The following is a 16,143-nucleotide window of genomic DNA, read 5'->3' as shown; positions in this document are numbered from 1 at the left end:
GAGAGAGAGAGAGAGAGAGAGAGAGAGAGAGAGAAAGAAAGAAAGAAAGAAAATGAGCCGTCTTGATGGCACTTCAGAGGTTGAGGCCGAAGGAGTGCCGTGAATTCAGTCAGGAAAATGAGGAAAGAGATTCGAACAAGGGAATCAGGGACCTCAACTGTGTCAGGTGCAAAGGCGCAGAATCAGTAAGACCAACACTGGTATAGGGCCAGGGATTTAGCTCAGTGGTTCCGCCACCTGCCTCGCAAGCTCAAGGTCCTGAGTTCAGTCCCCGGTACTAAAAAACAATACAAAACAAACAAAAAAACCAAGAAACAACTGATATACAGTCTCTATTGAGGGTACGACCAAAATAAAGAAATCCTGGAGCGCCGCTTGGTGGTCATCTCTGGTACTACAAGCTCAGAATTATTCGATCTGGGACAGCCCCTGCTTTTCACCTGAAGGCAGGATGACTCCAAGAGGCTCAGAGGGAATTAATGCCTTTGGGTGGGACAGAGGACAGACTAACATCCTTCTGAGTCTTGCCTGCGAGGGCGTAGGGCACAGTTAATGGGATTTCTGGCTCAGCCTCTCTGCTCCCCTCCTCCACTCCTGGTTTAGTCCCTCTGTCCCATTCCAGCTAGTTGACTAGAGTTTGGTGGAAATTACCCCTACCTCATAAAGCAGCTCCCTGCCCCGGTGGGATCGGTAAGGGTTCTGAGGCAGGTTTATAACACTATCCACGTGACCATGGATTCGGCTTTAGGGTTCCCATAGGCCTCAGTACCCTCAATACCTTTCCACCCCTTTAGAGGCATCACACATTTGCCACCAATGAAGAGCTGGCACCTGAGGGCCACCGCAGCTCTGCGTGGCTCCAGAGGCCCCCTGCTCCGAGGGGAGATATGACTTTCTTCCACAGAGAGCAGCATCAGGTGGGCTCCAGTCTTATCAGACCAAGGCTGGAGCATGAGGGAGCCTGGCCAAGGTGAGTATGCTTGGCACGCATGCCCGACAAGGGGCACTGTCCTCTGGGGTTGCTAACGGGATGCTCAGCCTTGGAGGCCTAGCACTTCACCTGTCAGGCTTGGCCTTGTCTGGCCAGGGCTCCCATTTTGTACCAGACCCTGCCATGGTGCCACTCTCTTTTCCGAGGAACTCCTGAGTCACTGAGGGCCAGGACCCACGGCAGTCACCCCCAGGCCCAGGCCCCTACCCAGAAGCAGCAGTTTGACTGTCCGAGCGTCCTTCTCAGCATCCTCTTTCAGCTTCTTTTCCAGCTCCTTGGAGTGCTTCTCCTCGGCACTAGCCCCAGCCCCCATGGTCACAGCAGCAGGTGGAAGGACAGGGTGAGCAGGTGGCTCTTCTAGACGGAGGTGGGTACCGGGAGCCTGGCTCAGGCCAGCCTCTGGCCTCCTCAGATGCCCTTCTGGTAATCAACTGGCATTCCACGGACCTGCACAGGACCTGGTGGGGCTGCTTAGTGGGATTGGGGAGCTGGGGGGGGGCTAAGAGCCAATCAGAGACAAGGACAAGTGAAGCCAGCTCAGTCCCCCAACCCTTCTAAGCAGGCTGGCATGGCCCCAATCCCTTAAGTGCTGAATCTACATTCTCCCCACTGCCACCCCAGAAGCACTGGGTAGTCCTTTCCCTGCCCCACAGCAAGGAAACTCGTTTGGTAGGGTTTGAACTGAGAGAGAAGAGGACAGTCCCTCAACTCAGTGGGGATCCTGGGGGCAGGGCTACAGCTCGAGGGTGTGGAGGGAGAAGCAGGCATGGAGCACCTGAACCTGCCCAGCACTGCTCAGCACCACCCTTTGTCCTACTGGAAGCCCACATCAACCCAGGATGTGGTTATTCGTATCATCCACCCTGTTTACTGATGAGGAAGTGGAGGCTCACAGGGTCACACAGCAGGCAGTGGTTGAGAAGGCCTGGCTGGCTCTGAACCAGGGTTTTATGCCCTGCTGGGAATCACAAAGGAAAAAGCAGGCAATTACACTTGCCCCATATCGAGGTCTGGACCTGATACCAGCAGGGCCTCCACGCTTCCAATGGCTTCGGTGACCATGTACAACTGCTATGTGTGCCGGAGTGTGTTTCTGTCCCTCACTGACATTGAGCAAGGTAATGTTTTGACACATTTGTGCCCTTATACCTGTGTGCATGGGTCCTTGTTTGTACCATTTTGAGTGTGAGCTATTACATGTGAGTGTGCATGTACCTTGTATGGATGTTTGTGTGTACACATATGTATACATGTGTATGCTTGTGTAGATCTGCTTTTGAAAGACTTTTTTGGGTACCAGAAATCAAACTCAGGTCCTTACGCTTGCAAGGCAAGTGGTAGAACCACTGAGCTAAACCCCTTGCCCTGCTTTCACAGGCTTTTTTTCCCCTATGGTACCAGGAATCGACCTCAGGATCTTGTGCTTGCAAAACAGGCACATGGTGTCACTGAACTAAATCCCCAGCCCTTTTATGGTTTATTTTTTTATGTGTAGCACGGGGGATGAAATCCAGGACCTCACACATTCTAGGCATATTCTCCATCACGGAGCTACCTCCTCCAGCCTATGCATTTCTTTACATGTGCATATTTTGTGTCTGTGTGGGCTCATATGTGTACTTGTGTGCAAATGCACATACATGTGCAATGCCTGCTAGGGTACACTTGCCCAGCTGTATATGTCTGAGCATCTGTGCACGCAAGCATATGCCAGTATATATACCTCTCTGTACCTGCCTGTACAGATATATTTGGGTACAACAAAGTCATTGATCTGCAGAGGTGGCTGGGCACCTTTCAGTCAATCTTTTGCAGGTCTGTTGTCAGATGATGAATCTTGAGTCCACGGCAGGTTGGTGCCCCCCACCCCTGCCTGAAGAAGTCGCATTGGTGCTCTGGGACCTACCTAGGGGTTCCACAGAACTTGTCTGCCTCAGCTTAGGGCGTGGAGCCCTGTTGAGGTACAGCCTGTAGTTGAAGGGGTTCATGCACGGCCTGCAGAGGTAGGCTCTCAAGAGGGATTCTGCAACCCAACCCCATCAGAAATCCAATGGGGGCGGGGACGGTGGACTCCAATGGGTCTCTCTAGGGGCCTGGAGCCTCCTTTCCTGAATCTGGTGGCCTTTCAGTACTCAACTCTGTCACAGACTTAAGAGACCACGAGGGGGTGCCAGGGCCCTAGACACAGCACTGAGGCTGTCCTCAAGCACAACACATGGGAAGTGTAGAGTAACGCCCACAGCTTTGACATCCACCCTTTGGCGTTAGAAGGGATGTGTCCTGGAGCCAGACTGTTTCACTTAAGCCACTTTCAGCCTTTGGGCTCCCACATCCCTTACCCCTACATTGTTAGTGAGACCCAGGGGTCTCTGTAGCTCTTCACACTTCCTGGGAGTCAGCAGAGTGCAGAAGCTGAGGCTTGTTAAATCAAACCTTGTAGGGCCGGGGATTTAGCTCAGCGGTTCGGTGGCCTGCCTCACAAGCGCAAGGACCCAAGTTCAATCCCTGGTACCAAAAAAAAAAAAAAAAAAAAAACAACCTTGTTTCTTTGTACTGTCTGGGTTTTTTCTTTTTCTTAGGGGGGCCAATCCATTGCATCTCAGCTCCCCATACTCCACAGATGTGGCCCTAACTCCTCCCCCAAACCCCACCACCAAGGAGAGAAGCCAAAGTCTAGTCCCAGAGCCAGTGTTTATTAGCAAGATGGAACCCAAGGATGGCTGCAGCCTGGGCAGCAGAGGGCCGCCAGGAGCCCCCCACCCATCTCCCCAAATGCCTCCAGAGCTATTTACACCCAGCACCTGTGGTGGGGAGCAAAAGGGAGCCTTGGGGAGCCCCTACAGGCCCCAGGCCTCCACCATGACCCCTCTCCCCTCAGGGCTAGAGCTTGCCTCAGCCCTGCTGCACCTGGCCCATTGCCACTTTCCCAGCCTTCAAGTCAAGATGGCACAGGAAAAGCTAAGGAGGTAGAGTGGGGTAGCCCTGCTGTGCCTAGGCAGGGAGAGGAGAAAAGGCTGGCAGTCCTGTCCCACTCAGGCAGGACTCCTCTTCTGTCCTCAATAAATAGAGAATAAATACCTGGGAAGGGCTGGCCTTGAGTGAGTGCCCCAACCCAGGCAGAGGCCAGGGTCCTGTGATAGCCCCTTCTTCCCTTCTCTGGGTGCCCTGAGCCCCCACCCCCAGACTCCAATGCAGTCCTGGCACCCATGCCTATGCTACTGCAAGGCTGACAGCACACAATGTCAAAGTTGTATGGTCCATGGCCCATCGTGTAGGGCTCACACCCTCCCTGTGCCCTGTAGATCTTGGAGGCGGCCTTTGAGCAAGCAGACTTCGGCTGAACCTGGGGACTGTGTGGTCCTGGCCTGGCCCAGTTTTCTGCCATCTCTGACCAACATGGGTCTAGATTCTGGAAGATGCTGCCAGTGAGGCAGGCTATATACAACCCACCAATAAATACTGTCTTTGCAGGGGCAGGGTGTGTATAGAATATAGATATTTTATATATATATATATACATATATATATATATATCTTTTATATTAAAAGAGATGAGGGCTAGGCTGGCCCAATGCAGGGCTCAGGCAGCTGGCCTCATGTGTCCGGAGGGTGGTGCCGGCGGTTCCGGGGCTTTTTCTGTTCCTGGGGTTCAGGAGGCCTGAGGGCCCCTGGGGCCTCTCTGGGACTGGGGGGCACATGACGCCAGTAACCCTGACAGTACTGGTGGATGAGGCCCACTTCAGGCTGGGCCAGCAGTTGGGCCAGCTCCTGGTAAGGAGGTGTGGGGGGACCTGTGCCAGGAGGTGGTGGGACGCTCACAGCCAGCGGGGGGAAGAGGGCAGCATGGACAGCATCCCGGCCCAGTATGTGCAGCTGCACTCTCGTGACGACGTGCTTGAAGTTGTTCTCAGTGGCCGTGCAGGAGTAGAGACCGCGATCACTAAGCTGCAGGGCGCGAAGCAACAAGCCCTGCTCTGTGCACAGGAAGCGCTCCTCTGCGCGGATCTGCAGGGGCAGGGGTGGGGGCTCAGGGGCTGTGTGACCCCTCTGCCACCCCCGCCAGGAGCCAGATGAGACCACTTTCATGAGGCACCACAGGCGAAATTTATATATTCCAAAAAAAACCCACATGAAGTTTCCATTAATGAGGTAACTGATTAAGGTATTCACACATTTCCACTCAAGAGGGATGGCCCTAAGAGGGTGCTGTTCAATGAATGAGAGAATTTTGGAACACAAAATAGAATTTTCATTTAATGAGAACACCCAATTGTAGCCCGCATAGAATTTCCATGTAAAGGGGGCATCTGTAAGGCTTTTCCAACACAGTGCTAGCCACCAAATTTCCATCCACTGGAGCTCAACCACGTGATGTCCCACACAAGGAGTGCACCCCAGTGGGGCACACACATGGGATTTTTACGAAAAGAAGCATACCCATAATGGTTTCCACATGGCAAAGCCCATCCCACAGAGTTTCTACCTAACTAATTCCACTCAAGTGATTTCCACATAGGGAAGGGAGCCTGGAAGGTTTCATAGAGTGAGGATGGCCCAACATCGGCTCCTACATGAATTTCCACTGTACCAGGTACTCCCATGTCCACAGTGGGGGTACAGGAACTCACCTCTCGACGCCGGTCACCAGGGTCTCGCTGAAAGAGCCACTTAACAGTGGCTTGAGGTGATCGGGGCTGGCACTCAAGGAAGGCTGTGCTGCCAGCCACGCCATACTGCACGGACTCTACAGCATTCTTGTTGGCTGTGGATCAGGAGGGCACTGAGTGGAAGCAAGAATACCCAGGACAGTCCCCTGACTGGTGAGGGGCAGGCACCAAGGGCACCCGCCCACAAAGGCAGAATGCTGCCACTGGGCATCACCCTGAGAGAGTAAACAAGAACATCACAACTAAAACTTCAGGAGCCCATCTTTAAGACCTTAGAGTTGGGGTGCTATGAGCAACTGCATGGGCTGCCTGGGGTCCCACAGTAGTGTGAGGAGCACCCAGGGGGAGGCAGAGCACACTCACCATTGGAGTTGAACCCACGGCACTGCCTGATGGGGTTCCCATGCCGGACGTCCTGCCGGCGGCTCCGCCTGGGTAAAAATTAGCTCCTGAAGGCATGCTCCCAAGGTCCCTGCACACTCAAGCATCCAGGGCAGGGCCCTATGTCCCCAGAGCTGTGATGCCATAGGAAACCCCCAAGTCATATCACATCCACCTTCAAACCCCCAGGGTCTGGGGTTCACACCTTTTGGAAGATGCTGTGTATCGGGAGCAGGCCTGGCCATCCCAGGCACAGTAGGGGTCCCTGGCGAGGCAGCAGTCGGCACAGGCAGCACCATATGCATGGCAGCGGTGCAGGCTCAGGTGTGTGACACCCACGGCTGAGGCCACGTACAGTTGTTGCTGGGGGCAGGGGTAAGGACTTATCAGTTTCTTTCCCACAGATCAGCCTACATCAGAAGCTAGTTGGGTTGGTGGTACTGGAGATTGAACCCACAGTGCCATGTATACTAGGCAAGCACTCTACCACTGAGCTACACCCCAGTACCCTTTTAAAAAAATTTTTGAGACAGTGTCTTGCTAAACTGTCTTGTTTGGCCTTGAACTTGCAACCTTCCTGCCTCAGCTTCCAAAGTGTCTGGGATTATAAGTAACACCACACCCAGCTTCCTTCTCGTTTTTTTGTTCAATGCTTAATTTCCCCATCCCTGTGCCAAGGGCATGACTTCAAGGAGACTCCATCATCACCCCCACCCATGTTGCCAAAGACTCACCCTCTTAGAAGAGATGGTCATGGTCTTCACAGGTGCTGGATCCTAGAAGACAAATCAGTTTGGGACTCCCTCCTTGCCCTGACCTAGAGGTCTACAGTCAGTGGGTAGGACCAGGGAGGGAGATGGGCAGATAGGACTGGCTGGTACTGCACCCACCTTGAAGACTGCTACCTCCTCCAGCATGAGCTCCTCTACCTCCTGGTCATCCTTGGGCAGCACAATGACCTTCTGCACTGTCCCGCGGTCTGGAACAGGCCAGGCAGGACCTCAGTGGGGCTGGGGACACTGGGGAAGGGGCAAAGCCTCAGCCCATTCTCCACCAGGCCCCCAACCCCCCTAGGGCAGTGGAACAGGAGTTCTGTGCCAAGGCTGAAGAGTTTTTCTGAGACAAGGGGAAGACATCAGGGGACTGGCCAGGACAAAGAGGGTCATGGTCAGGGGCCAGACCATCATTTTGGACCATGCTAGGATCAGGACACTGGGGCATCCCTTGTGTGAGGAGCTGCTGGAACTGTGTGGGCTATACTTCCACATGTGTATGCATATGCCAACATGGGTGCCAGTATGAAGATCCATGTACTGGATAAGTCTGCCATCTGTCTTTACCCTTTCCTGCCACACAAGGGCCCAGTGTCCCTGCCCTTCTGGCCCTGGGCTCAGGGAGGTGAATGGAGTTTTGCTATCCCTAGCCTCACCATTCCAGCCCAAGGGAGGTTCCCAAAGGGGAGGTGACAGAGCTGACCATAATAAATCTGCAGCAACCCCCACAGGATAGGTTATAGCCCCAGGGGTCAGCACCCCTCACCCAGTGGGCCCAGTGTTGGGGGGAGCAGCAGTGGGTACCTGTGCCCAGGAAAAGCACCTCATAGCGCCCATCGGCTGCATCCACCTGGTCTACAGCAACAGTGGTGAGACGGTAGGGGGCACCTGTGCGGACCACCAGTGGCCGCCGCTGCAGTGGGTACACCGCCTGGTACATGAGTGGGTGGCTGCGCATGAAGTTGATCACTTCGTCAGGATAGTCCTTGGTAGATTTCATGGAGGGTGTGAAGGTTCCCCCAGGGCACTGCAGGCAGGATGAGTGTCAGCCTCAGGCTCCCCAGGCAGGCATGGGGACCCATTACTGTAACTCAGGAGCAGCCTCTATGCTGTCTGGCCCTATCATCTCTACTTGCTTCTCCCTCCCAACCCACTGTCCTGCTTTCTGTCCCACCCCGTAAGGCAGAGCTGCAGAGCTCTCTGCGGGTTCTGTCACTGTCAAACTCCCAAGGTCCCACATAGCCAAATCCCAAGGCTACTTTCTAGATCTCATGCGCCATGACCTTGTGGCAGCATCTGGCTACGTGGACCACTCCCTTCCTACATCCTCATTCCCACCCTGCTATCTCCTTCTGTTCTGGCTCTGCTGTCCCTCTCATCTCATCACTCTCCTGGAACAACTAGGCTGCAAGCCTGAAGCCCTCGTAACATGCCAGGCACACTTTCCCCTTCCCTGAAGCTGTTCCCTGTGCCCAGGGTAAAGCCTACCTCTACCCCTGCCATCCATCTGGCTCCAGGTTCACCTCAGGGTAGTCTTCCCTGAGTCCCATGGAGACCTGCTTTCCCATATCAGTCCTGATCCCACTGAGCCACACCTGCTGCTGCTTTAGAGCAGCATGGCTAAGCTCTCCTTAGACTCCTAAGGTGGCCCCAGTCGCAATAAGATAAAGTGAGATGCCTCCATCACCACTGCAGAGACCCTGGGCCTGGTCTTACTGACTCCCCATCATTGTTAGATAGCCAAGTAGACTTTCCCCTTGCCTCCAGCCTCTGCCTTCAAGATTCTTCTCTCTAATCTTCAGCTCCCAAACAAGCCCTCAGAGGCCTCTCCATGGAGCAGCCTACCATGCCCAGCCCCCCATCTGTGTCTCAGGGTCCTGGCTGGCTGGGTATGAATGGTGGGATTCTGAGCATGTGTTATAATCCATCGTTCCCACTGGCTTCGGGCTCCGTGATGGTGGAAACCATGTCTGGCCCAGAGCAGATCTCAGGAGACAAAAGGGAGTAGGAGGTGAAGAGGCTGCTTACTGTGCCAGGCCGGGGGTAGGGCATCTTCCCTGAGTAGGGCATCCATTGGTAGTTAGGGCCCTCCTTGTGGGCAAAGGGTCCATTGAAGACCATGCGAATGTCAGCCATCGAGTAGACACATACGGCAGAGCCTCGGAACACAGAGCTGTGAGCAGAGAAGGTTGCTGCTGCAGGAAAGGGAGATCCTTGGCCAAGACCCCTTCCCCAGTCTGCCTCCCCCACTACACACTGCTCAACCCAAGGTTGGCACTGTCTACAAGGCATGACCCCCAACCCGGCCACACCCTGCCACTGCTGGCCCCAAGCCTGGTCTCACCCTGAGGAGGTAAAGACAGCGTAAATGACTGGGTTCCTCACGTCCTGGGTCTGCTGGACAAACACATCCTCTGGGGACACAGAAAGAAGGTTCAGGGAAGGTGTCTTAGGCACTCCCCAGCCCTTGAACATTCTCGCCCAGGGGATAGGGACCCATCAGAGGCTACCTGGTGGCCACCCATCCAGCCTCCATCATTCCCACTGCAGCAAAGGGGCCCTGCCTGCCTGCTGGGCACTCACGGAGCTCATCGAAGTGGGTCTCAATGCCATCCTCTCCTGGCACAGAGCAGACAAGCCGTGCCTTCAGGAATGTGCTCCATTTGTTGACCAGGCAGCAGTGACCACCGTCATCATTCTGGGGGTGGGATCAGGAGGCCAGGTCAGCTCAGCTCACTCACCCACAGGACCCTGCTGGAGCAGGGTCGACAGAGTCAGGGCTGGCCTGGAGAGGGGCAACATGGGGCCTTTGGGACATTTACCAGGCAGATGCGTCCGATACGGGCGTACACAGCAGGGCTCTGTGCTGTCTCTGCTGACCGCTCACGGAAGAAGAAGTAGAGCTTGTTATCATTGCGCTCTGCACTGTCAGGGATGAGCTCCGCATGGATGAACGAAGGGTCTGAAGGTAAGCAGGGGTCAGCTGTATGAGCTTCTCCTTTGACTGAACCTCTATTCCCCAACTGAATACCCAGCCAAGTATAAGAACAACTTTTCTCCAAACAAGAAAAGACTTCCTGGTCCAAGGATTTAGCTCAGTGGTTCCAGTGCCTGCCTCGCAAGTGCAAGGGCCCGAGTTCGATCCCCGGTACCAAAAAAAAAAAGAAAGAAAAGAAAACACTTCCACCCCAGACAGTCACGGGCAAAACATTCCCTCAGGTGTGCTTCCATAGGACTTCCCTTCACCACCCCAGACGCATGGCCAACAAAGGCCTCATGGGCTGCATGTACCATTGAGCCACCGGGAGTTGTACTGATCTGTGCGCATGGCCGTCTGCTTTCCAAGTGTGCGGAAGATGGCTGCGTCGGTGCCCATAAAATCAATGTACACACCAGCATAGAGCTCTTCGTCTGTGGAGGGGCAGTGGTGGTTTATTAGGGCTAGGGCATAGCCCCAGAGACCCCCAGGCAAGGTCAGGTTCCCCAGGACAGAGTCTATCTTGAGAAGGGTGCTAGTATATGATTAGCAACTGGCTCTGGGAGGGCTGTGAGCAGTAGCAATGATCTCTGATTAGTAGCAACAGCCAATTTCTGTGACATAAATATGGCTGATCTCAAGCTGCTAATCTGAGGTCACTATAAGCAGAGTTGGGAAGACCTGCCAACATCATTGTACAGTATTACAGTATTCCTACCCACAGACACAACAGACATAAATAACTTCAAGAGCATAGATTTTTAAGAATGTAGTAAAATAGCTGGGCATGGTGGTGCACGCCTGTAATCCTAGCAGTTGGGAGACTGAGGCAGGAGGATCACTGTAAGTTTAAGGCCAGCCTGAACTACATGGTGAGACCATCTCAAATAACCACCATCCCCCAAAACAGTAAATAATAAAGGAATAGATTTTGAGTATGTTACCTTTTGTTGTTACCTTTCTTTTAATGTAATTTATTTAACTCTATGATAGATTTATTTTTGTGGTCCTGGGGGTTCAACCCAGGACCTTTACACTGAGCTATATCCCCAGCTCTTTTAAAATTTTGGGGGTCTTTTTGAATTGCTGCATTGCCCAGGCTAGGCTTGAATTTGCAACCCTCCTGTCTCAGTCCCACAAAGTGCTAGGATTACAGGTTTGTACCACTGCACCCAGCTTATAATTTAAATTTTAATAATAAATATATTTAATAACTAGCTCACAAAATTTCTAAAAATGTAACCACTGAGCAAGCTGCCTCTATCATGCTACTTCCTATCTTCTCTCTGAAACTCCCCAGGGAGTCTTTCCTCCATCAAATTCCCGATCTGGATTCTGCCATCAAGCTAGGATACTTATTTGCCAAGAGGATATGGCCTGCCCCCTGCCCCAGGGGCCTTTCCCAGGTTTGTGGGTGGCACAATGCCCAGCAGCTGCTCTGCAATACAGATTAAGTTGGGCAGCCAGAAAGCAGGCAGAGTGCCTGGGCCAGGGTCAGGCTTCCCAACCTAGGACAGGGGCAGCTGCCGCTACCACTTTCTTGGAGAAAAGCCCCAACTGTCTCAGACATCTGCCTAATCCAGAAACACTCAGTCCTTAGCTGGTCTGGCCCTTCTGTGTGAGTCTCTCCTAGGCTCCTGGATGTATAGAAAAGGAGTTAAGGGACCCCCTATACCACTTGTCTTTTCTAGGCAGCCTGTAGGCCAGATGGTTCTGAGCTTTGCATAGGTTATACAGTGTGTTTCAAGGAGCACAAGACCTGCTCAGTGCCTTGTCCAGAAGAGCTGGAGAGGCTCATGCCACCTAGCCTACCTCACAGCTCACACAGGGTCTGGCCCATGGCCCTCCTCCTGCTAAGTAGGGTCCCCCAGGGGTTATAGGGGCAGCCTAGGGTAAGTGTTATGGTGCTTCCCCAACTTCTGTAGTGGAGGCCACACATTCAGACCGTAGAACCAGGGCGACATGGGGGGCACTCACTGATGAGGGCTGAGGCTGTGTCCAGCTTGGGGTCGTATGGACACTTGCCCTTCCCTGACTCGAGTCTCTCAGGCTCCAGGTAGAAGATGTAATCCTGCAGGGCAGAGGGGGCTCAGCATTGTCCAGGCCAGTCCTACAGCCAGGAATGGGGACAGGTTATCACACCCTGAGCCCACCCCCTGCACTTCCAGGGTCCTTGGGCTTGAACTCCATCCAGCCCGGCCTCTGGCAGCAGGGCCTTGCTGTGGCTCCAAGGGAGAAGCTTCTTAGTTTCAGGCCTCAGGGAAGACCTGGGAATCAAGGCTCAGAACCAAGAGATGGGCATAGGGTGGGCTTGTAGTAGCTAAAGGCCTTCCACGCCAACTGACTCAGGAAGATGCTGACCAAATGTCTTTTGGGTCAGAAAGGCCAGTCTCTTAGCTGTGGCTGTCTATCTTGGGCTGAGGAGGAGCTATAAAGATGGCCAGAGCAGGAGGCACAGGTTAAGGGCCTAGGTTACCTTCCTTACCATCAGGTCCGAATAGGCCAGAGAGCTCCAAGTTTACTGTCCCCAGGCTTTGTGCCCTACCTGTGGTCCTCAGGATGGGGCCTTCCTGCCCTTCAGCAGAGCCCCCAGGATCCATGTCTCCCCAGGGCCAGGAGCTGGGGGATCTGCCCAGACCGCACAGAATTCACAAAGCCCCCGGCACCTCCCAGCCTAGCCCAGGAGATGACCTAGGAGGAAGGTCATGATGGAACTGGGACCAGGATGAGCTCATGGGCCTGGTGGGAAAGGTAGGGAGAAGGAAGGGAAAGGGGAGAGGAAAGGCACAGAGATGGGAGAAGGTGGCAGCAGGTGGCAGGATGGTGATGGGAAGGTACATACAGGCCTGCTTCCAGTTACACTCTGCACACGTGACTTCCTGCACACATAGTTCAACACAAAGCACTGCCAACACACGGAACCCATTGCTCACAGACTGGACACACACATCGAATCCAAGAGTCTCTGCTCTTCACACTCCCTGTTGTGCGCATGCGTGCACACACGCTCTGTCACTCACCGGCAGCCCCTGCCCCCCTGCCCGCCCCTACCCAGCCCCAGCTCACCCAGCCCAGATTGGAGTCCTGACTGCTAGACATATTCCACCCCAAAAGATAGCACACAATTATGCAAGACACTGGACAGCCCACAGGAGTCAGGGGCTGGACTGTAGGCACATGCTGTGGTCCTACTCCAGGTGCTGAGTAGGATGTGCTCAAGTGCATGTTGCTGTGTGCTCCTGCGTATCTCCACGCATGCATTCTCAGAGTAGAGGCACAATGTCCCCAGGGGTCCTGTCCTTCCCATCTGGTGGCCACGATCTCCTGTCTGCAGGGGCCATACTGAGGCTGACAAAATTCTAGCTGGGACTTCCTGGAGAGACCGAAGGTACTCAGGGGAAGGATAGGAATCAGCCCCTGGCAGGCCACCCTGGGGCCCAAGTCCAGGGTGAGTGGATCCAAGGCCATGCTGCCTGGCAAAGCCTGAAGAGATGAGGCCCACCTGGCGTGGGGCTGTGGGCATCGGGTGGACGGTACCATCTGTGGCTCTGCTGCCGCGGCCTCTGACCACCTGCGCCTGGGTCCATGGCATGGCCTGAGAAGACGAGGAATAGAGGTTAGAACTGGGAGTGACAGGGGCTGGGGGAGCGGGCTCGGGCTGCCAGCTTCTCACACCACACAGGCCAGGAACACACGTGAGCCATCATGGGCCCCAGAGTACGAATATGCACGTATATGTGTACACACACACACACACACACACACACACACACACACACACAGGCTCAGCATACCCCTGCACACACTTGTTGTGTAAGTCCAGTCACTCACATATACTCTATGCGGTCACACCAACTCACACACATGCCCACATGGAAATGGAAAAGGGCAGAAGCAGGCAGGGTGGAGAAGAGCTGGGGAAGGGACAGTTCCCCCCAACCCCTAGACTGGGAAGAGGAAGGCAGCTCTCTTCCAGGCCACAGGGCAGAAGCTGACTCAGGCATCCAGCCTCCTGATGCCAAGGCCTCCACCAGGCCCCTGGCTTGGCTACAGGAGCACAGTCCACAGGCATAGCTCAGAGAACTGCTGCCACGTAGGGGCGAGTGCTTACTATGCGCCAGGCACAGTGCTAAGAGCTTGGGAGCACTAACTCATTGCCTCTTCCTCACACCAACCTGTGAGAAAGGCAGCCATGAGCACCAGGTTCAGGTGAAGAAACTGAGGTTCGGGGAGTTACACAGGTCACTCACCCAAGGTCACAGGGCTCAGAAGTGGCAAGGCCAGGGGCTCATGCCCATCCTTCCATCAGGGCCTTGGAAGGCAGCCACCAGTAAGGATGGCACAGGCCAGAGTAAGCTGGGGCTTACCTGAGCCCGGCGGCCGCGGTTCACATAGGTGCACATGGGATTGTAGGCTCCTGTGCCGCACACATACAGGTGGGTTCGGTTCCAGGGCTGGATGAGCCTGATGAAGTTCCCACACTCACCCTGGGGCAGAGAAAAAGCTACACAGGTGCCCAGATACCTGGCCAGGCCTCATCCCTCTCAGGGACCTACCCCTCCCACCTGTGGACTCCACCACACTCACGTTGCTATCCTTGCCTGAGAGCACACATTCTTCAATGCGCTGCGGAGAGGCCGCCCAGTGGATCTGCCAGAGATGGGATCAGAGGCTGCAGCCTACTGGACAGGCCCCCGTCTCTGGTCTCTAGATGCCACCCCTCTGTGCCCCACTTTTAGGCCTGCCCTTACAATGAGGGGCTCACGGTTGATGTCGTGCAGATCCAGAGACAGCACATAGTCCTTGCTGCCCACATACATGCGGTCGTGGTCCTCGTCCTTGAGCAGGATACGGTAATCAGTGGTATTGAGCAGAAAGTTGAAGAAGTGGGCAGTGCCTGTGGCCTTAAGCTCTGTGGGGAAAGAACAGGGCACTTAGAGACCATGCAGCTGTCACCTTTTTTACAGAGAAGGCCCTGAACTCCCCATCCCCCATGTCTGAAGTCTCCAGGTTCCTCTCCCAGGCTCTACTGGGTGAGCAGGCCAAGGAAAGAGCCACACCCAAAGCTAAATCCTGATTCACTGCTGGCCCCAGTCAGTCCTAATGAAAGGGCAGGGGTACAGCTCAGGGTTTGTGTCAACATCAAAGTCTTGGCTCACAAGAGGGTTAATGCTCCCACACTTGGGGTAGGGCCAGATTCCACAGGACGCCAAAAGGTAAGAGTAGGGAGCAGGAACATCCAGGACAGTCTGCAGATACTATATGTAGCCTAGATGCCCTGTCCTCACCCTGGCTGCCCATCAGGCAGAAGGCACAGCTGGTGCGTGGTCAGGTCCCCACCTGGCCTGAAGAGGCCAGTGAGGACAGTGGAAATCCTGAGGGAATCAACTGCCCTATAGACCTCCAGCTTTGCCCAGACCCCACAAGGCTGCTAATGGTGGAACTTTAAGGCCATGTGAACCAGCCAGGAGTCACTTGTGAGAAGGAGCTCTCCCCCTGTGCTAGAGTCCCCGAGGCTGAGGCAGAGTCCAGTTGGGCCCTCTGTTTTCTCTTCTGCATGCATCCAGTAGCCTTGGCCCTTATCCCCAAGACAACAGGGAAAAGTCTTTCTTTCTGAGGATGAAGAACAAGAGGGAGCTCAGCCAGTGATGAGCCAGGGAACCTGACATGGGACTCCAGGAAGCCTGGGAACCTGCTCTAGGGGAGTTAAGGGAGTCCCTTTGGCAAACCCCACCCCTATCTACCCCCAGCTATTTTTAGCTCCAGAAAGAACATTTGGATGAGGTTGATGAATATTCATACAACGGGGGGGCAGATAGCAGCACACAACAGCACACGCATGTGTACACCTGGTGCAGGTACACACATATGCCCTGCAGTAAAAGAGGTGCTCAGCAGCTCACCAAGGGGATCACATATGTCTCATCCCCCTGCCCACAGCTGGTGACCCACTTCACAAGTCAGGTAATCGAGGCAGCGGAGGCCTGAGCCAGGCGCTGAGGCACCTGGAGAAACAGAACAGCTGTGATTCAAGGCCCTGAACACAGCTGAAGGTAGCTCCAGCAGGTGGCTGCCACTGACTGGCTTGGTGATGCTGACTCCATCTGGTGTGCCAGGGACCCTGAGATGGGCTAGCAAGGCTGAGCCTGGGAGCAGCTTCAGACAAAAGCTCTGGGATATACTGGGCTGGGTATGTGGGGTAGATGGTGTGGGCTGAGGGCCAGGGCAACCAATGCTAATTTAAAGCATATGTCTGGGGCTGGGGATTTGGCTCAGTGGTTCCGCGCAAGGGCCTGAGTTTGATTCCCAGTACAAAAAAAAAAAGAGAAAGAAAGAGAGAAGAGAAGAGGGGAG

At 54.4% G+C, this 16,143-nt stretch overlaps 2 protein-coding genes across 6 annotated transcripts in view; both read right to left on the bottom strand.

The window, feature by feature from the left end:
- Positions 1-2,163, bottom strand: part of Gnat1 (G protein subunit alpha transducin 1) — a 6,105-nt gene extending 3,942 nt beyond the window's left edge. The window contains exon 1 of the mRNA XM_033759759.1: positions 1,199-2,163. Within this exon, the coding sequence (XP_033615650.1) occupies positions 1,199-1,304 (106 nt within the window). The 5' untranslated portion in view covers positions 1,305-2,163. The remainder of the gene's footprint in view (positions 1-1,198) is intronic.
- A 1,496-nt stretch (positions 2,164-3,659) lies between these two features.
- Sema3f (semaphorin 3F) overlaps positions 3,660-16,143 on the bottom strand; it is a 29,669-nt gene continuing 17,185 nt past the window's right edge. For 4 of the 5 annotated variants that reach the window (XM_010615512.3, XM_010615510.2, XM_010615511.3 and 1 more), the window contains exons 3-19: positions 14,541-14,701; positions 14,377-14,439; positions 14,157-14,276; positions 13,292-13,384; positions 11,767-11,860; positions 10,104-10,223; positions 9,635-9,774; positions 9,396-9,510; positions 9,157-9,226; positions 8,841-8,985; positions 7,617-7,839; positions 6,930-7,018; positions 6,774-6,815; positions 6,245-6,402; positions 6,022-6,089; positions 5,620-5,753; positions 3,660-4,996 (exon numbers count right to left, since the gene is read on the bottom strand). In XM_010615512.3, coding sequence (XP_010613814.1) covers positions 4,586-4,996; positions 5,620-5,753; positions 6,022-6,089; positions 6,245-6,402; positions 6,774-6,815; positions 6,930-7,018; positions 7,617-7,839; positions 8,841-8,985; positions 9,157-9,226; positions 9,396-9,510; positions 9,635-9,774; positions 10,104-10,223; positions 11,767-11,860; positions 13,292-13,384; positions 14,157-14,276; positions 14,377-14,439; positions 14,541-14,701 — 2,246 coding nt within the window. In that variant the 3' untranslated portion in view covers positions 3,660-4,585. The remainder of the gene's footprint in view (positions 4,997-5,619; positions 5,754-6,021; positions 6,090-6,244; positions 6,403-6,773; positions 6,816-6,929; positions 7,019-7,616; positions 7,840-8,840; positions 8,986-9,156; positions 9,227-9,395; positions 9,511-9,634; positions 9,775-10,103; positions 10,224-11,766; positions 11,861-13,291; positions 13,385-14,156; positions 14,277-14,376; positions 14,440-14,540; positions 14,702-16,143) is intronic. The other variant, XM_010615514.2, reaches the window with a different exon arrangement.

The sequence above is a fragment of the Fukomys damarensis genome, unplaced genomic scaffold (assembly GCF_012274545.1).
Source record: "Fukomys damarensis isolate Sample0158 unplaced genomic scaffold, DMR_v1.0_HiC HiC_scaffold_37, whole genome shotgun sequence".
In the NCBI taxonomy this organism is placed as follows: domain Eukaryota; kingdom Metazoa; phylum Chordata; class Mammalia; order Rodentia; family Bathyergidae; genus Fukomys; species Fukomys damarensis.
Note: the sequence above shows the minus strand (reverse complement) of the source record. Positions and strands in the feature narration are given on the sequence as shown.